Source organism: Quercus robur, chromosome 3 (genome assembly GCF_932294415.1).
Source record: "Quercus robur chromosome 3, dhQueRobu3.1, whole genome shotgun sequence".
NCBI lineage: Eukaryota > Viridiplantae > Streptophyta > Magnoliopsida > Fagales > Fagaceae > Quercus > Quercus robur.
The window spans coordinates 27,634,467-27,655,291 of record NC_065536.1 but is presented as its reverse complement, the minus strand read 5'-3'; the positions used below and the strand labels follow the sequence as shown (position 1 = coordinate 27,655,291).

The window sequence follows — 20,825 nt, the reverse complement described above, 5'->3', positions numbered from 1 at the left end:
TATCTGTTGCTAGATCTGCTAGTTCAAAACTTGATCAAATGCTGAGTGTTCAAAAGTCGTCTTCTGACAAAACTGGATTAGGTTATGTTGATAGCATCTCTGTGTCCGCTCCTCATTCCATTAAGTTTGTTCCTTCATCTTCTTCTTCTGAACCTTCAATGAGTGAGACAGTGAGTGAAACTGTCAAACCCCCTGTGAGTGAGGTTGTTAAACCCTTAGAAGGTTCATCATCTAGGAAGATTAGGGTTGATCTGAAAGAATCTAAGCCTAAGAAGCCTACCCTATCTAAGGACAAGACACATGATAAACCTGCATGGGTTTGTCACTTTTGTGGAAAGTCTGGACACATCCGTCCAAATTGCTACAAGCTGCAAGCTGCTAAGAGAGCAAACAAACCAAAAGTATCTGTGCCTCAAGCACTGGATCCTATAGTACTTATTGGTGATTTGGTAAAGGCTTTAAACCTTTATTCCAATCCTGAAGTTGGTAATCATTCTCAAGTGAATAAGAACTCCAATGCTCCAATGCTCGTGGTGCATCTAAAAGGTTTTGGATGCAAAAGACTCGACCTAACTGAGTCTTTCTGACATGGTCCTTGTGCTTCATTTGCTCTATCCTTTGTGACCATTTTTCTTTGGTTTTGTTTTGTTTTTTTTTTGTCTCTAGGATTTGCATAGCATAACATTCATGCATTTCATTCTAGGTGTTTTTATTTTTATTAAAAAAAAAAAAAAGGAAAAAGGAAGCACAATTTTGTTTTGCACTATTCTTCTTGGTTTTTGAGAACAAGGTTGGTCAATTTATTTTCACATAACATGTCTTTTGTACCTTGTTTAGCTTTGATGAGCTTATTTATTGCACTTTACTAGTTGAAACTTTGTAGTGCATGTTGTTTGGGAAAGATGTTTATGGTTTTTGATCACTTTGTCTTGATCTTGAAGTCACATGTCTTTGATTGTTGGACTTGAATTTTTAGAGAAAGGCATAAATAACCATCTCACCACTGTTCACTAGCCAATCATGAACATCTTAGTGCATATCATAAGATTTTGTGCTCGAGAAAGTGTAGCACATGCACAAAAAGAACATAAGGTGAAGTCTCGGTTAAACTTCTTAATTCTTAAAATCAAAATTGGTGTGTACTATTAGGCTTGATGCCAAACTCACATAACTTAAAATTGGAATGTATATTATGAGGCATAAATACAAGAAACTTACATGATTGCAAACTTATGATCTAGGAGATGTGGGAGTTATATGATGTAACTCTTTAGGTGATAGTCTCTTTTAAATTCTTTGTGATGAATTTTGTAGACTTTGTGATTGATTGCTATTCACATATCACCTCACATATATCTTAAGTTTTTGCTAGTTGCACACACTACACGAGTTACTCTTTGCTAAACATTGTACATGTTATTGTGTGTGTTTATGGTCTGACCAACCACGTTTTTGCAATTACTTTGAATTATGTGTAAATTTAAATTGTTGCTTGAAAATTTGTGGAGAAAGCAAATTTTTTTTTTTTTGGGAATTTTGGGCTTAAAATTCTTAATTTGAAAATCATACCATCTCATACTCATGCATTTTTGTTCTTAAATTTCAGTACTTTGAGTTAAATCAACTTGGTTTTCAAAAATTGTGTTTTTCCTTAAAAATATGGTGAGCTTCTGCCTAATTTGATCGGTCCATTCTGTTTTTCGACCGATCGAAATTTTTAAAATTTGAGAGAGGGAGTCTTTGTCTGTTTCGACCGGTCGAGGTTGATTTTCAACTGATCGAAACTCGTGAATCAGGTTTTTTAAAAGACAGAATTGGACTTTTTCAAATAGTTCTTTGCTTTTCTCTCTCTCCACGTTGGCTCTAGGCTCCACCATCCATTTTTTGTCGTTTTCCTTCAAGATTTTTGCAAGATTTTTGTCTTTAGAAGCCGGTAAGTCCTTTTTGCCCTTCTTTTTCAAGTTTATTTCTTTATTTCATGCATTATCATGGGTATTTTCGGAACTTTCAACATATTGGGGTTTTTGATGATTCGAACCTATTCTTGTGAAATTGATCAATGGGTTTTTGTGCTATGATGCTATAATGATGTTCCTTATAGTTTAATTTGATCAATTTTGTGGTTTTTGAAAAATTGAAAATTCTAGGGTTTTGAATTTGATCCGAATTGGGGATTTTGTCAAATTGGCTAAAATTGATGAAATTGGCTTATCCAATTGATGTATTTGGTCATTATTTTTGTTATTATATCATGTGTAATGATCAATTCGTCAATATTTTTCAAATTGATCAAGTGGTTTTCCAAATTTTGGGGTTTTTGTGTGAAAAATCTTAATGTTCAAGCCAATTTTGTAATTTGAACCTTTTGGACTTAATTTGCTGCATTAGAACATGCATCATGACATTTAAACTTGTTCATGCATCATATAGATTTTTATTCTATATTCTGTTTTTGTGCTAACTTGCAGTCTGCCCTTGGTTTTTGGTTTTGTGTTTTTGTTCTTTTGCTCTGTGTTTTGATCCTTATCTTAGCACCATGCCTAGGAAAACTAGAGCTCATAGGACCACTTCCACTTCCTCTGAGTCTCCCACTAGGGTTGAGCTGTTTAAGAATGATAAGTGTAGAGAAGCCTATGACACTTTGAACTGTAAGCGTAAGATCTGGTCTGAGCAAGCTGTTGTGTTAGATCAGCTTGATCCGACCATTAGGGTCAATTTTGAGTCTAGAGGTTGGTTGCCTCTCTTAGAGATAGATCATCCACCCCCGACCGCCTTGATTAGAGAGTTCTTCTCGAACCTTTCTTGCCACGTCTATGATTCCAACACCCTAGTTAGGAGTTGAATACGAGGTATAGAGTTCACCATTATCCCTCGGGTAGTGGCTGAGGCTCTTGGGGTGCCAGTTGTTCGGGATGCTGACTATCCCTATGATGAGTCACCCTCATTAGACGTTGTCATGTCTTACATCATTGGGTCATCTATCCAGTGGGGTTCTGATCCTCGAATTACGTCCGTTGAGCTTATTGAGACGGCCTATCTCCTCTTTAGGATAGCATGTCATTCCTTGTGGCCTATCTCTCACTTCCACACCATCCCTCTAGAGCGATGTGTGTTTTTGTACTCTTTTGTTTCTGGTGCGTCTATCAGTTTTCCTTACTTGTTCCTTCGTTATTTGAACGAGGTTCATAGGAGTTCTGCCGTAGGGCATGCACTGATTCATCCTATTTTCATTCATAGGATTTTTCTCTACTTAGGTCTAGATGGTTTTCCGTCTAGTGAGCCTGTTTATGTGATTGCTCTCATAGGTGCCACCTTTCTTCGTCAGAGGGCTGCTCAGTTGAGAGTTGCTCCTTCTCGTCCTAGAGGTGCGTCATCTAGTGGTGTTTCCCCTCCTTCCTCTTCTACAGGTATAGCTGCTGTTGAGACTTCAGGTGCTGCTGCTGATGCTGATGCTGATGCTGATGTTCCTCCACCGACTGCTTCGGATGATTCAAACATTCGTCGCATGTTTGATCATGTCTTGACCGTTCAGGCAGCTCAAGGACATATTTTGGTGGACGTATTTGATGAGATCTGTGCCTTACGTGCGGAGTTGGCGCAGTTTTTTTTTTTTATTTATTTTTATTGGTACCAAGTTTCTTCAGTCAGTTTTCTTAATCCTCTTATACTTTTAAGGTCTATTTTAACCACAGAAAAAAAAAAAATAAAATAATGGTGAAAAGTCTTCATATTAACGAAAACTAACCAGTTAAAATACTTCTAAAAGGCTTGCAATACGGTGATAGGGAAAGCGACAAAGTTCGCCAGAACTTAATAAAAAAAAAAAAACACAGATATTTTCTTTGGTCTTTTATTCCATTTTTTCCCTGCCCTTCGATCTGTTTTTTGTTGTTAACTCTATTTTGTTTGTGTTAAAACCAACCAAAAAAAAAAAAAACAGATTTGTTCTAAATAAAATTTCCTTTTTTCGTTTTTCCCCTGCCCTTTGATTTGATTTTTTGTTGTTCATGCCATTTTTGTGTTTTATTAATATTGAAATGGTTTAAAACCAAACGGTAGACCCTTTGGTAAAACGGTATTTAAACCGTGTGTTTTAATTGTTTTATGGGTATTTTGGTTGGATTGTTTTTAAAGGTTTGTGGGTTATATTTTGGTTTGCATTTGGGTTAGAATTGGTTTTGTTTGCATATTTGGAATTAATGTTTTTTATTTCCTCATCCCCATTAGAATTTAGTAGTTGCAATGGAGATTTGGTTTAAAATAAAAATTACAAGTTGTTTTGATATTTGCTTTTGGCCATAACTTGATTTTAGTGCTGAAATCATGGCCATTGTAGAAACTTGAATCCTGTGCATTAGCTTTATGTTCATTATTTACTTTAAGAATGCCATTTGGTTTTGCTATTGGCTGAATTGTTGCATCAAATTATATAATATATCCTGTTATTAACTGTTTTTTTTAGTCATTTTACTACCTGACACCAGTAACATCTATATTATAGTCGGATACTGTTTATTCCGTCGTTGAATATGTTTAATGTAATACTATTATCAATTTAGGTTCAGGTTTGGGTATTTTGGTTGAATTGTTTTTAAGCTAGGTTTGGGGATAGATTTTATTTATATTAAGGCATTTGGGTTGGAATTGGTTTTGTTTAGTATTGGCACGGGAATCAAGAAAAATTGAGTTTTAAATTCGCATCTTCTTTTTGTGAATGAGTTTGTTTATCTGTTAAAGTATATTTGAAGTTTATGTTTTGTATTTCTATTGTCCCATAGGTTTAGTGGATCAGGTTTTATTTCAAAACTCTTACCTTTTAACACTATTTGATCATGATTGCAATTATATAAAATTAAAGGCTAATTTGATAGGCTCCAAGTAATTGTAAAATTGCATGTCTGTTTTATTTCAAAGTAATTATTTTGTTCTCCTGTACTTGGGAGAGTGCATAAGGGTTGTAAATACATCCAAATATAGATATTAACTTCCTAGCAGAAGTGCATAAATCTTAAAAATTCACTTGGTTGCTACAAAATATAAATGTTCTTAAAACTGTTATCTATAGCATGTAGTTAATTCCTTTAATTCTAGAATCCTTCACGTTATATTTTCTAGAATCAGCTAATGACATTTGATCCAGTACTACAGAAATAATATAAACTGTTTGAATAATCACAGTAAAGAAGTCTCCATTGCATAAGGTAATTGTTAAATTACCTAAAGATTATAATGTATGCCAGATATAAATGGCCAATATAGTTTGCTTCTGCATTTGTTAATTTTTTTAATGTTTAAATGATCAAAGATTATACTACATTACAAATTATTGAAGGAGGCATTAACTTTTATTCAGACATTTTTTAGGTCTATTACCATTCTACAACACTACCTTAATGTATGAATAAATGTAATCCTTCGTGAAGCCAATTGTGGGATTTATTACTTAACCTACCATGTGCATCAAACATGCTAACCTTTGCTGTTTGCATTTGACATCAATAATGTGCTTGAAACATATTTTTTTGGCTTTGGATTATTTAAAAGATATGTAACTTAAATCTATCTTAATATATCATATATCATATCATATACAATATATAATAGCAGAAGCCTTGTCCTACAATTAAGGCCGTTGCAACATGTAGGAAGCATTTGGCAAGGGAAAGTGCTCACTTGGTTTTAAACAAAGCTCTCTCTCAATGCAAGGTCAGGTTTTTTTTTTTTTTTTTTTTTTTTTTTTTTTTTTTTATATATATATATATAAATTTTTAAAAGAAAAAACCAAAATCTTGCGATAACTATGATTTATGTTTAGCAGATTGGGTATTTGCTTTGTTTTAATTTAGGCATTTTGGTCAAATTTATATCTCCCTCTCTCTACACTTTACTGTTAGAAATTCTCTGCATTTATCTCATTTTTTTCTTTTTTTAAAAGTTTATTTATAGTTATGGGCTCTCTTTCTACTTTTTTTTTTTTTTTTTTTTTTTAAATTTTTAATTTTTTATATAAAGAGTGGATTAGTGGGTTTTAATGATTAGGAGTGTAGATACTGAAAAATTCAGATGCTATGGAAAAGAAATTGTAGTAAATTATAGACAATGGAAATAGTATTTGGAGAAGATAAAGTATTTGAAGAGAAAATAGAACAGAGAACCCTTCCACCACTGACATACCAGGACTGCAAACAGTAAGTTTTCCTATTTAATTTTCAATTTGTGCATTAAATATGATTTTTTTTTTTTTTTTTTTTGTATGATAGTTTGATTGGTTTGGATGTAGATCTTTAGGTTATATGTGGCTTTGATTAAGGTATTTGCATTATGATGGTGGTGTATAGATTAAAACACATAGGAATGGAATTAAAGTCAGTGTCTTGACTTGCACAAGAAGCAGGTACGCTCTGCACCACTTAGTAGTAGAGCATCCCAAGTGGAAACTACATCACATCTCTTTGACTCACTGAACCCACCCTTCATCAAAGCCCCGCTGACTGTAATGCCTAATAGAGAACATTTTTAGTTAAAGTCCAGTATTTCTTCTTTTCTTGGTTTGGATGGAATCAGATTTTTTTGGTTGCCTAAGTTTAAGATAACTTCACTGTTTTTTATTTAAAAAAAAAAAAAGGGGAATTACAGACTCTTTTAGACAAAGATACATATATTTATTGTAGTTGGCACGATCTCCAGTAATAGTTGTGACTCCTATTTTGGTAGTTAACTTGGGACTGTTTTCAATTGACAAGTAAAACATTAACAAATTTGTTGATTGTGATTTTTATGTTGCAAAAGCCATTAACAGTAGGAAAGAATCCTTAAAATTGCTTCTAATATTTCTACATTTGGATGATTTAAAAGTTATATAGGCATGGCTTTATGCATAAACTTATGATTTTTTATTGTTGCTTTTCCATGTTTAAGCTTTTGACATTTGATTTTTTTAGTGAATTGATCTATGGGATTTTTCTCCTCAGTCTATGGGTGTGTTTAATTGTAATATATGTGTTCCAATTTTGGTATTATTCAATTCTAATATATGGGTGTTGCATTGTGTTAATCTTATAGGAGTCTAACACTAATCATCTTGAATGTCATTTGATTTTTGGTACATGTTAGTCTCTTAGTTAAATATTTTCTTATTTTCAACTTCTATTGAGAGATGATGTCTTTAGGAAATGTCTTTGAAATTCCTATCTACAATCTATCTTTTTCTGAGTTAGTTATTTTTTAAAGATGATACTTATTCCTAAATCAGTTTATGATTCTTAATATGCAGATTATTTACAAATAGAATGTGCTTTTAATATATATATATATATATATATATTATTCCAAATGCTTGCTAACATTGAATTTACGTTTTAAATTAGTTTAGTCTTGGTCCTATGAGCATTCAACATTACAGGAATTTTTTTTGCTTATATCCAAAATTTTGTACATTCATGTGTTTGTTGCATCCATACCCAGTTAGTGACAAATATATTGAATGATTTATGATAATAATAATCCTTTGAAGTTTATAGAGTGCAACATAGTGCACCATTCTCTAATTTATGTTGATGTTACTTTGTTAGGTCTTAATTGCTATTAAGAGCCAGAGAGTAGTTGAGAAATTGCTAGAGACAAATAAGAAAATGGCTATTAATTACGTTGAGAAGAGGGCAAAAATTGTCAATATCCTTATGCACCAAGAAATTTATGGAAAATGATTGACTTTAAAAGCATCAAGTAGATGTACAGGGCTTAAGAAAGGAATCAGGTAGCTGTAGATTTTTCTGTGAAATTTCATAAATGTAACTTTGATTTAGTGCTACCATCTTTCCTTTTTCTTCATTTTTATTTTTTTATTTTTATTTATTTTATAGGGCAATACAGTGATTGGTATTAATAAAACTCTACAATATAACTTTTTCAAGAGTTTTGGTTGTTTTTTTTCCCTGCCCTAAGATATATCTTTTGTTCGTTTTTTTGTATTCTTGAAATTAATTGTCCTTCGTGTAGTCTAAATTGGATAGTTATAATAAGAATCCTGTAATCGTGACAAACATAGTTTGTATAATTGAGGTTTTTTGTATTTTCCCTATTCAGTATGTCTTCATTTGACCATATTTAAGGGAGTTTCTCATCATTTAAAATAATAATAATAATAAATATAAAACAGAAGGTTTTTTTTTTTTTTTTTTTTTTTTAATTTAAAAAAATCAATATATTTCTTTTAATTGTCTATGGAGTTATCATAATATTTTTATGATATCATGATAATGTTTGATTGGCAAATGGAGTTAGCACAAAATTTTTGTATCATGATTACGTTATTAGAGTTTGATAGACAATTAGCAAGAGAACTAATGTTCTACTAATAGAATTTTAATATGATTTTACATATTTTTACGTGAATGATAAATAAAAGTAGCCCGCGCATTGTGTGGGTCATGCACTAGTAATAATAATATAGATTTCTCCTTCCACCCTAGAACTCTCTTTGTGATTTTCTCTTGGACTCTTTGAAAGTCCCCACCTTTGATTTCCCATTAGGGATTGGGAGGCCCAAATACTTCTCACATACTGACATTATTCTAGCCCCCAACATTTGCTGGATGTCATTCCTCACCTCTCGCCTTGTATTCTTGCTAAAGAGTAATGTTGTTTTTTGCCTATTTATTGCTTGACCGGATGCCGCTTCATATTTGCCCAATAGATCTAGCAGTCTTTGACATTCTTCAACCGTGGTTTGGCAAAATAACATAGTATCATCGGCAATTAAAAGGTGAGATATACGTACCCCCTGTTGGCTAGACAGTACACCCTTGAGTGCTCGGCTCTCTTCAGCTTTCCTCAATAAAGTAGACAACCCTTCGGCGCATAATAGATACAAATATGGTGATAGCGGGTCTCCCTGTTTTATTCCCCTTGTGGGAGTAATAAAACCCTTTGGTTCCCATTGATAAGGACTGAATAGGATGCTGTAGTGACTATCTCCATAGCCATATTTACTCATCTGTGGTCTAGGCCAAGCTTTAGTATTATACTTCGCAAAAAACCCCATTCCACCCGATCATAAGCCTTGCTAATATCTAGCTTTACTGCCATTTGTCCCACCTTGCCTCTCCATTTATTTCTCATCCGGTGCAATATTTCATAAGCCACAGTGGTGTTGTCAGTGATCAGCCGATTTGGAACAAAAGTGCTTTGAGCCTCCGAGATAACATTTGGCAACACACGCTTTAATTTGTTTGCCATCACTTTAGATAAAATTCTAGATACAACATTAGTCAAGCTAATGGGCCTATAGTCGGCCATCAACAAAGGATCATTCTTTTTAGGAATAAGAACTATATGAGTGAAATTCATTTTACGCAACATATGCCCAGAATTTAATACTGAAAGAATAGCTTCAGTTACATCATTCCCCACAATATTCCAAAATTTTTGAAAGAAAAAAGGGGACATACCATCAGGGCTAGGGGATTTTGATGGGTGCATTTGGAATAGGGCTTGTCTGACGTCTTCAGCTGTGTACCGCTGTGATAAGGAAGTGTTCATCTCCGATGTAAACCTCCTGTCCACCACATCTAGTACACTCTCCATATTCATGGGATTTTCTGACGTGAAGAGATCCTGGAAATAGCTTTCAGCAACTTGTGTAATCTGATCCTCAGATGTTTTCCAGCTACCCTCTACATCTTAGATACCTGATATATGATTATTATGGCGCTGCTGACTAGCCCGTTGGTGAAAAAATTTTGTATTTTTATCTCCTGCAAGTAACCAAATGGACCGAGACCTTTGCCACCAAAAAATTTCGTCCTGGTGTAGAATGGTGTTAATTTCCGATTTCAGTGTTCTAATTCTTTGCATATGTTTGGCCTTGTTCTCCCTTGATAGCTCTTCAAGTGCTGCTTTTTTCTCCTCTAGTTTTGTTTTAGAATTCCCCAAAGTAATTTTGCTCTAATCCACCAAAGCATGTCGGCATTGCCTGATTTTTTCAAAAAGTGTAAACATTGGGCTCCCATTTCGGACAGGCAATCCCCAAGCCTCACAGATCACCCTCTCACAATCTAGATGTGCAACCCACTTCTCTTCAAATTGCCTTGGCAGCCTTCTATTCCTCCTAAGATTGGGGGATTCAGCTGTTGATATCAGAATTGGCACATGATCGGAATAAGACACCTGGAGATGGCTAACCTTGACATGGGGAAAAAGGACTTTCCACTCAATGTTTGCACGCGCCCTGTCTAACCTCTCTTGCACCAAATCCTCGCCCATCCTTCCATTATCCTAGGTGAAGATATTACCTCGATAACCCAAATCTGCTAGTCCACAAAACAAGAGTGCCTCCCTAAAATAGTGGCACAAGCTATCCCTACATATTCAGTGAGTTTATTCAAGCTTCCTAAATCAATATGCGATAATATCAACTCCTTGGTGGCTAGATATTGGTGGGGTCAAAACCGGGAGGAGAGGAAAATCCATTGGATAAATTGGGGTAAGTTATGCACATCAAAGAAGAAGGGAGGAATGGGATTTAGAGACCTCCATTCTTTTAACCTCGCAATGCTCACCAAGCAAGCATGGCGCTTAATCCACAACAATGGATCGCTGTTCTACAGGGTTTATAAGGCATGGTACTTTCCAAATACCTCCTTCTTGGAAGCTGAGTTGGGCCATAATCCATCATTTGTGTGGCGTTCATTATTGGTTGCTAGGGACATCATCCATGCTGGGTCACATTGGACAATTGGAAATGGCAGGAGTATCTCCGTGGCCTCTAGCTCTTGGCTACCTCACTCACCTGGTTTCTTGAGTACACCCTCAAAAGGGATGAAAGTGGCTGAGTTGATAGATAATGACTCACGGCAGTGGGACAGGGGAAAATTATCAGCTACTTTTGATAGAAGAACATCCTGCAACACCATCCTAGTGCTGCCCCTCAATAACCTAAATTCCCAGGATAAGCTGATTTGGAAAGAAAACAGAGTGCAAAAGTTCACGGTTTGTTCAGCTTACCAGGTTGCTCTCCACTTAATACATCCAAACCAAGCTGAACACTCACTAGTACAAGCCCACGGGTCCACTTGGAGGAAGATATGGAAGTTAAATGTGCCACCAAAAGTTCGCAATTTCCTCTGGAAGGCCTGCTCAGGATGTTTACCCACAAGGGAGAATCTCCACAAGAATCGGGTCCGAGTCGACGAAAAATGTGAGCTTTGCTGTCACCATTGCGAGACAATTTGTCATGTGTTGTGGGAATGCCCGTTTGCGAGGAACATCCGGTCTCTGTTCAAAGGCACACTCCAGAAGTGCAGCAACGAAATAGAAGATTTCTTTCTTCTGTTCAGAATGCTGCAGTGGAAGCTTGATCAACTTGACTTGGAGAGGTGGGCAATAACGACGTGGAGTATCTGGAATGCTAGGAATAGGTTCTATTTTGAGCATGTCCAGGCACACCCAAAAGCTATGTTTGACAGTGCAATGGGTTTACTGGAGGAATACCAATGCCTTAATGCAACGCAACGGGTTTAGGAAAACCTGATACCCCCTTATGTATGCAGTCAAGTTTTTTTGTTTTCTCTTGGGACATCACGGGGTTGGTTTTGTTGATGTTGATGTTGATGTTCCCACAATACTAGATGTGGTTTATCTACTATATATATATACTTGTACCACTCATTATTATTTTAATAAATTTCTATCGTTTCTTGCTCAAAAAAAATAATAATATAGAAGCCGAGAGAAAGTGCCTAAATTGTCCAACCTTTTCTCAGGATATGTCAAAGTCCTCCTATCTTAGACTCGGAGCCAATGGTGTTGTATGTTTCCACTAAATAGTCCTTCAAACTCTTTGTTTTTTGTTTAATTTTTTTTTTTTTTCAATTTTGAGTTTTCTCGACTAAATGGCTGCCCCATAATATGCTATGTTGATTTGCTGTAGTCTCCTTAGCCAATGTGCTAAACTGTTAAAGTTTGTTGATGCCAAATGCCCAATATGTATGTTACAGGTTGTTGATGGGCTATTGGGCTGGATAAGAGTTGAATTGTTGATTGATGGAATTTTGGTTGCATTAATCGTCTTAAGAGTATCCGCATTAGTGGATGTAAAATTTTTGTAAATTTTGCAAAAAAAAACCTACTTTTTCTATTTTACACACCTAATTTTAGAAAACACCCACATCAGTTTGTTTATTTTATACATTTATTCGATTAAATATTCATCTTCACACTTCTCTCTTGAACCCTCTCATAGACCCATCACAACCCAAGCCACCATTAATGATCAATCCACACCCATCATCAACCCACCCAACCACCATCATCCCACCCAACCACCATCATCAACCTGCCATCACCAACCCACCATCACCCACTGATCAAACAAAGAATAAAAAAGGATCAAAACTAGACATGGTAAAACGGGCGGGTCGGGTCGGGTCAAAAGGTTGCAGGCAAAAAATGGGTCATTTTAAGCAGATTAAAAATAGGTTTGGGTCAATCAGGTTTCAGGTTGGGTCGGGTTAACCCGTATTTTTCACATGAATTTTTTTTTTTTTTTTTTTAAAGAAAAAATCATGTATTTACTATTTGGAAAGTCATGCAACAAATTACTTGATATAGAATGTATTACTTTGAATTCACCACTTATACCAAGAATGAACTCAGTTAAACTTATTAATACTTATTCAATAATTTTAAAATTATACAAATCCTAATATTTCTATTTAAAACAAAATAACACAAAGATAAATAAAATAAATACACAAGTTTTATTTCTACACAATATCAACATCCCAAAATATAAAGCAAAATTACGAATGATTTATTAGATGGATAACTCATTTGACAAAAAGTTAAAATATATAAGAAATTTACAATCTTGAAAATAAATTTTATAATCTATTATCAATTGTGGTTGGTATTCTATTTCAATTGAGATATACATTAAAGTTTGATTGTTTACTTATTTATACATGACATCTTTTATGAATATCATATCATTGCTAAACAACACACACTCTAGGAAATATCATAATTTATTTTGAAAAGCCGTTTATTTTGGACATAAATTATTAAAAATTTCAGCCTAAGAATTCCTAATTTATGCTAATTTGATACTTTGGCTTCACTATTTTCACACTTATGAATGTTTCTCACACATGTTTACAATTTTAAATTTATGTTTTTAACTCTACTATAACCAGATTATCTTGGCATGTACTTTGCTATTTGATATTTAAGAATCTTTACTTATTACAGAATACTTAACCATTTATCTTTCATTTAATTTAGATGCAGTTGTGTAAATGTTTCAATTGTTTCCTTAAAACTCACAACAAAACAATTAAACTAATATTGTCTTAATTTTATTAATTTTTTTACCAAAAAAAAAAGTTTTGAAAAATGGTATGGGTTTGGGTCGGGTCGTGGGTTGGGTCAGGTTGACCCGCAAAAAACATGGGTCGGGTCACGGGTCAACTTGTTTTTGCTTCGGGTTGAAAAAATCGGGTTCGGGTCAGAAATTTTGACCCCTTTTTCCATGTCTAATCAAAACCCCAAAACCCACTCATGAAATAGGAAATCCCAAAACTGATCAGTGAGTGTGCTTGCTTCTGCGACGATCTTCGGTGGCACGATGAGAGTGAGCTTGCTTCAGAGATCAGTGGCATGGCTTGCTTCGGAGATCAGTGGAGGCTTGCTTTGAAGATCAGTGAGGTGAGAGTGAGGGACTAGAGATAAAAAGAGAGAGAGGTGAGAGTGGAAGCACCAGAGAGAAAGAGAGAGTGAGGTGAAGGAGAGAGAAAAAAATAGTAAAATATTAATGCAAAGCTACAATAACCGTGCATATATGCACAGTTACTGTAGCATTTTTGTAAATATACACAATTTTGCACCCATTGATGTGGGTTTTTTTTGGTTAAAATTTGTAAAATTTATACATTTTTACATTTTGGAAGCACTGATGTGGTTGCTCTAACATGGTAAGACTAGCGATTGTATGGTGATTTAATTCTCCAATTTAAATTTACGTGTGAACTGGTCCTATTGGGAGCCCACCCCATCGTAAGATACCCAATTACTAAGATAACCAGGGACGAAACTATTGTTGGATGTAGGGTAGTGTCCCCCAAAGTTTTAATTTTTTTTTAGTATATATATAATATATTATTTTTAGTAATTTGTTTCAATAAAATTGCATTTTGCCCCCTCAACAATATTATTGATATTTTTAAAAGGTATAAAAAAATATTAGCCCAACAACAAAAATTAGGCCCAAACATATTGATGTAGATTGTGGTTTCAGAATTTTCAGTGATATGTAAGGGCTGTGTTGCAAATAGTTAAGGGTTGCCGGTAGGGTTTGTTTAATTAATTTATTTTGGGTTATTGCTGGGGTTTGTTTCAGTTTTGGGTTGCTAGAGTTTTTTAATATCGCTTTTTATCTAAATTTGTTTTAATTTAGGCTTATGTTTGGATTTATCAAAAATTTAGGCTTATGTTTGGGCATGTGACTTTTTGAAAGAAAAATTCTTTTTGTTAACAGAGAATGTTCATAATATATGATTGTTTAAGGTCCTCAGATATTGTCAAGAACTATTTTTTTTTCTTTTTTTTTTCTCTAAAACTACACAGTAAATTAAAACATGCATTTCTCTTTACAAAAACTGTCCTATACAGTGAGATTGACATGTCTTTCCATTTGATTTTTGAATTTGATTATGATTATCAATTTTTCATATACTTACTAATATATTTATTGTTTCTATGTCTTATTCTAGTACAAATCGAATACTTTAGTGGGGTTTTTCAAACTTGGGCTTCTACCCAGTTAAGTGATGGTATTATGATTTCTTTTGATTACATTTTTGTTTATGGTATCTTAATTTCTAATGTTGTTTCAACTTTGCAATTTTTATTTCATGTTAAATTATGCTTGATATGACTTTTGATTTTAGTTCTAATATCACATTAGCTACTGAGCATGTGAATCTGTTTCCGACTACTAAAGCTTAGAATGACTTGTTTTTGATGTTGTCTTCCAGATCTTGCACATTTGTTTGCTGCCTCCTAAAGATTGCAATCTTTGTAGTTTTGTACCTCTATAATCATAATGCACTTGAGTGTGTGAATCAGTTTCCAACTATTAAAGATTGCAAAGCCAGTACTTCTTTTCTTTGAGAAATTGAACATTTTGGTACTACACACAGACAGACATACATTGATCCATATCTAGGTTTAGAAATATATATTATGTTACTTTCTTTTTTGTGTGCTTGGAGTTTCAAAGGATGTAGGAGTTAATTCTCTCGCTGTTGTTTTTGTGAGTAGGTATTAACTTGATTTAGGTGGTCATTTACTACACTATTATTGATCTTCTTTATTCTTTTTTTTACAAATTATTTTAATTAAAAAATACTTATTTTGTAGGTTCTACTTTCATTTTTGGATAAAGAGCTGTATACTTAACTGCATCAACTCAAGGTTTGTTAACAATTTCTATAAATTTTTTTTAAAAAAAGTTCATGTTGCATAAAAGTCATATATAAATAGTCAATATAAAATCATTAATCAGATCATTTACTGCTTTGCCACTAATACGTGTATTGCACTATTTGTCTGATGTAGATAGTTTTGTTTATGGAATCTATATTTGTTCATTATTTTGTTTACTTTCTAAATAAAAGAAAAAAGAGAAACAAAAAAAATGACTCTTTTGTTTTTAGACTATTATCATTTTAAATTTTTTTAAAAAGTATATTTAACGTAGCCGAGTTGTTATACAAAATAAAAGAAATATTTCTTTTAAATGGTTGGAACATATTGTTTATTGCGATTGTTATACTCATTATAATTGTTTTTAGTTGTTTTTCCAATAATTCATTGTGAGAAGGTAAAATATTTCTTTTAAATGGTTGGAAGGGAAAATATGGAAGGTAAAATATTTGTTTTCAATCATACAACCTGCCCTTGAATATTTTGTATCTATAAAAATTCTTCTCTTGGCTTCAATTCAAACTTTTCTCATAAACAATACTACTTTTGTTAGTGGGAAAGAAAGGAAAAATAGCTATCGTACATCATCTGTCAAGGAAAAACTAAACAGCTCAGTAACCCAATATATTCTGTGTTAAACAGCACTTTTAAGATAATATACCCAACTATTTTCTTCTTATTACAGAATCTGAATCTAAATTCCCAAATTTTTGAATGTTTACATAAATTTCTGATCTTTCTCACTTAGTTTTATTGTGTCCATGCTTTAATTTAAAAGATATTGCATTAAATGACGTCGTTAGGTTATTTTGGCATTTTATAAGGTGCAGGAGTGGTGGAGAAAGTAGAGGTAGAAGTGGAGATAAGGGAATATAAGTATGAGGAATTAGTTAAAGCCCTTGAACAGAATTAGATTCCCATAGGTGTATAAAATTTGTTAACCTTGACAAACTTTAGTAGTTTTGGAAATTCTTAAACATTTTTGGCAATTATAAATAAACAGTTAAGTTCTTTCTCAATCTAACATTTTAATCTATTTAGATTTTTATAATTTTGGGTGTGTTATTGATGGTTGATATACGTGCCGATTTGTTTGTTATGTTATGATCATTTGTTATTAGTACATGTCATATATTTTACTTTTTGTTAGTGTGTTTTTGAAATGTGACATGTAATCTTTTGATTTGAAATTTTACCCTTTTTGTTGTGAAGGCAATAACTAGTGATAGAACATCATATTATTTTTCATGTACTCAAATTGTAAATCACAACAACAAAAAGTATGTAAGCTTCTGCCTAGAATGAACATTGTAAATTTCTTCAAATGAGCAATGATTTGCTTTGTTGGCACATTAAAAAATATTTGACAAGGTCACTATATATATATATATAGACACACACGCACCTACCTTGGTGGACCAGCTCAAATCCTAATGAAATTTGTACATTCCTTCTTGTGTGAGTTATTCCTTAAAATCCAAAGTGAAAAGGTTCATTTAAGTTGACTAAATTTCTCTCAACCCGACAAAAGATGCATATATATATATATATATATATATACCAAGTTGGACTTCGTTTTCATGTGCTTATACTCGTTATACACGGCCAACTCAATACCCTAGTAGTTTACCTAGAATTGGGTGACCAAACAAGCCAGCAACTCATATATATAATTGAATTAGTTTGCTGCAAAGTAACATATATATATATATATATATATATATATAATCAGCAAGGGGCGGTCTTATTCTTGTTGTGCGCAAAGTCCAAAACCAAATTGGCATTCTCAAAAAAAAAAAAAAAAAAAGGTTGGACTTTGTTTTCATGTGCTTCTATTCGTTATACATGGCCAACTCAATGTCCTAGTAGTTTACCGAGAATTGGGTGATAACCAAACAGGCCACCAATTCATTCAATTACATATATATATATATATATATATATTGTTTTAATAATTTTTTATATCTTCTATTTTTAAATATTTTTTGGCTTTTTAGAAGTTTTAACCTCTAAAATTTTGAATTATTTAATGGTATATTTAAGCAATTAATGACTTCTTTATCAAATTATAATATCAATTGAAGTCAAACTTGAGCAATTCATGTAATAATGTGGTTTCATAATAAATATAAAATTTTATAAAATTATTTTAATTTATCACACAATTGCATGAATTTTGATATTAGTGACGTAATATTATTTGATAGCAAATATTTTCTCATTATATGACATATTTAAAACACAAGAAAAAAATTCCATAAAGTAAAACTCCTACATCTTTAGCACTCAGATTACTGGTTTAATCAACAACAAAAATAAAAATATGATGCACTCTATCGATTCATGCCTCCTTGGATCACAGGAGCCGTTGCAGTCATCACTCCTTGGGTCCGTTGCTCCACATTTCCTTGCCATCCTAAACAATCAAAAAGAAAACCATATTAAAAATCATCATCAAGAATTAATAACCCAGAAAAAAATATTTTATATCAAATGAAGTGTGAGTGTGTTTGGTGTGGGAGAGAGAAAAGAAGGATGTTTTTACCGATGCTGAGGTCGAAACCTTGGTGTTTGAGCTCACGATACTCTTGGCACAAGGCACATAGCTCACAGCAGCAATGAACCATGCAATCCCCACAAGAGCCCTCCTGCAACGCGTACTGCCGCCTTATTTTGGAGCGATAGAAGCATGAGTACAAACATCCACAACCAGTCAACCAAGTAATTAATGCATACAGTGCTCCGCTAGCAGCACATGCTGCAATACATACAAATCAACCGTCAGTCACCATCATCATCACCCCAATACATCTAATTTACTTAAAACCAAACTCACCATACAAACTTACATGTTGTTCCTCTATCTACGATCTCCGCAATTTGTCCAAAAGTAATACAAGGGCAGCAACATGTTATGCAACCTGTGGAAAACAACAATAGCACCAATAAACAACAGCTTGTATATTCTAAGAATAGTGTTGTAGACACAATATTTTACATTATTTTTCTTGTTGGCATGTATTTTTCCTCTCTTTGAATACAATTTTCTAATTTTCTCGACAAAAAAATAAAGACAACACTATTTTACATAACAAATTTAACAATTATTAAATTGATCAATTTGTATTGATTCTTATATTGGCCTATATATCATTCATACTATTTTATTATCTACCATTAACCATCTATCATATCCATAGATAATATATTTGTTATGAAATATTTTGTGACTCTAGATTTATTGAAGTTTATAAGATTCATATATATTTAATGACACATGCCAAAAGGGTTAAATTTCTTACAATTTCCGACATCATCGCCGCAGTCACAGAGGCCAGTGGACCAAGGTACCGGAGCACTAGACTGAACCTGAAATGGAGCTGCCTGGGGTTGGTATGTGTTCGCTGGAATACCCGTCACGGGGGCCTGCCCATATGGAGGTGGCGCATCGGCATACTTTTGGGGAGCACTTGGGTTTGATGAATACATGACAAAGGTACGTATATGCTGCTAAAAGGTAAAAAGGCTGAAAGAGAATTTGAGAGAGTTATAGAGGTGTTTTTGTTGAGGTGTGGGACGAAAGTGCTGGGGTTATATAGGAGTATTCCTAGTTTGTGAAAGGAGGAAATTAAGTAAATGTGAACAGTACATGTTTTACTTGTCATAAGCAGCCATGACTGACTCATTTTTATTTAAAAAGATCTTGGCTGAATACAATGTCTCGGTGACTCAGTCTATTCTTTTGCGTGTGTTTCCCGATGTCATCTTCTTTCCAGTCAATCTGATACAAAAAAATATTGGAAACCCACAAACTGGACGTGGCAGTTCAAGATTGATTAGCTACTTGAGGTAATTTAGCATCACAACTTATTTCACAATTCTTTTTGGCACAATTATGATATGCGACTGAGTGTAAGTGACAGAAAAAAATAGTGAGTTCATGTGTAAGTGATAAACAATCACTCACTACCACATCAAAGTTGTGATAAAAAGTTATGAAATAGTATGTGGTTTTAGAATTAACCGAGCTAATCTGAAATAATGATTAATATTAAAGTCATTTGCATGTTTTGCACCCTATTAGGTAGGACTAGAGTTATTACTATTGTGGTTTTGAAATCTCAACCATTCAAAGAATTGGACAATAGACAGGTTCAGATTGAGATTGAATTGTGATGACATTATAAATAATTTAATAATTATTTAAAATATAAATAAATATATGATATTAGTAAAAGTTGAAAATTTTACTAAAATAGTCCAAATAAATACTAAAATCTATCTTGCAATAGTGTTTTTAATATCATAACTTTCATAAGAGAAATAAGAAATATTATTATTTTTTTTTTACAAGATAGAAATTCTACTCTAACCTAATCTAAGTGTATATGTGTGTGAAGCTCCCTCCTGGAGACTTAGATCTCGATCCTTACCTCCCACACTTCACAAGTACTTGTGAAGTGACTATCGCACCAATGGTGTGTAGTGGTAGAAATATTAAATTCTAAACAAACATAAATAGGGAAAATTATTGAATAGTCTGGGAATACCATTAATGCGTATTCCCTCTTCTTACATGAATTGTAGGTTCTACTATAAATTTAATTAGTAGGACTCACAGTTATGTGAGAGGAGGGTATATGCATTTATGGTACTCTAGAGTACTCAATAATTACCCCATAAATAGATATTGAATTTTTTATGTTTAACATTTTTTTGTTTGTTGTAAAACCCAATAAACATTATATATTTTAAATGAGAATAATTAACATTTTTGTTAGAGCTCAATATTCTATATTTTTTTTATTTTTATGCAAACTCATGTCTAAATTATCTTAAGTTGTGTCCAAGCTTATTTGACTACCCAATAAACTTTTTTTTTTTTTTTTTTATAAAACCCAATAAAAAATTAAAAAAGAAAAAAAAATGTTGAACAGAGTTGGACATTTATTTGTCCGCATTAACAATTTATTAAGAGCCTCAAAGTCTCAGATCCATCGACCATTCTCCATAAAATTAATTAAAAAAAAAAAAAAAAAAAAAAAAAAAAAAAAAAAAAAAAACCCAAATACACAAAACAAAAGCTAAGCGCCATGAAGAGAAGAGTGGTCGACACTTGGTAGCGAGGCATTGGATTGTCTGCCCCTTTTAAAAAGCAAAGTTCAAGAGAAAATGTTGTGGTTATTGACAGTGATGCATAAGCAAATTAATCAAAGGGCACAGTGATGCATAGAGAGCAAATCAAAGACGGTGATGCATTGAGAGCAAATCAAAGGACAAAAACGCAGAAATAAATCGAAGGAGAGAGAGATTAACCGGAGGCCATGACATGATCATCCAAG

At 33.3% G+C, this 20,825-nt stretch overlaps 2 protein-coding genes across 8 annotated transcripts in view; one reads left to right on the top strand and one right to left on the bottom strand.

The window, feature by feature from the left end:
- LOC126717674 (uncharacterized) overlaps nt 1-7,747 on the top strand; it is a 77,722-nt gene extending 69,975 nt beyond the window's left edge. For 2 of the 7 annotated variants that reach the window (XR_007652716.1, XM_050419512.1), the window contains one exon: nt 7,572-7,747. Coding sequence is in view for 2 of the 7 variants with exons in the window: in XM_050419512.1 (XP_050275469.1) it covers nt 7,572-7,706 (135 nt within the window). In the remaining 5 variants the exon portion in view is untranslated. Of the gene's footprint in view, nt 1-5,645; nt 5,707-6,039; nt 6,312-6,338; nt 6,618-7,571 lie in introns of those variants that run through there. The other 5 variants (XR_007652712.1, XM_050419513.1, XR_007652711.1 and 2 more) reach the window with 5 other exon arrangements.
- A 9,906-nt stretch (nt 7,748-17,653) lies between these two features.
- LOC126717676 (protein PLANT CADMIUM RESISTANCE 3-like) lies at nt 17,654-19,093 on the bottom strand. The gene is made up of 4 exons (XM_050419514.1): nt 18,786-19,093; nt 18,333-18,404; nt 18,029-18,241; nt 17,654-17,899 (listed from the first exon to the last, which is right to left on the bottom strand). Exons 1-4 carry the CDS (start codon nt 18,970-18,972, stop codon nt 17,817-17,819), a joined length of 555 nt encoding a protein of 184 aa, XP_050275471.1. The 5' UTR covers nt 18,973-19,093; the 3' UTR covers nt 17,654-17,816.
- Between the last annotated feature and the right edge of the window lie 1,732 nt (nt 19,094-20,825).

Bases quoted from the DNA above. Each gene is read 5' to 3' on its own strand.
- LOC126717676 (XM_050419514.1), bottom strand. From the start codon at position 18,972: ATGTATTCATCAAACCCAAGTGCTCCCCAAAAGTATGCCGATGCGCCA. The intron at 18,405-18,785 runs GTAAGAAATTTA...TGTTTTCCACAG, and splicing joins CGGCGATGATGTCGGAAATT to GTTGCATAACATGTTGCTGC. The intron at 17,900-18,028 runs GTAAAAACATCC...TTGATTGTTTAG, and splicing joins AGGTTTCGACCTCAGCATCG to GATGGCAAGGAAATGTGGAG.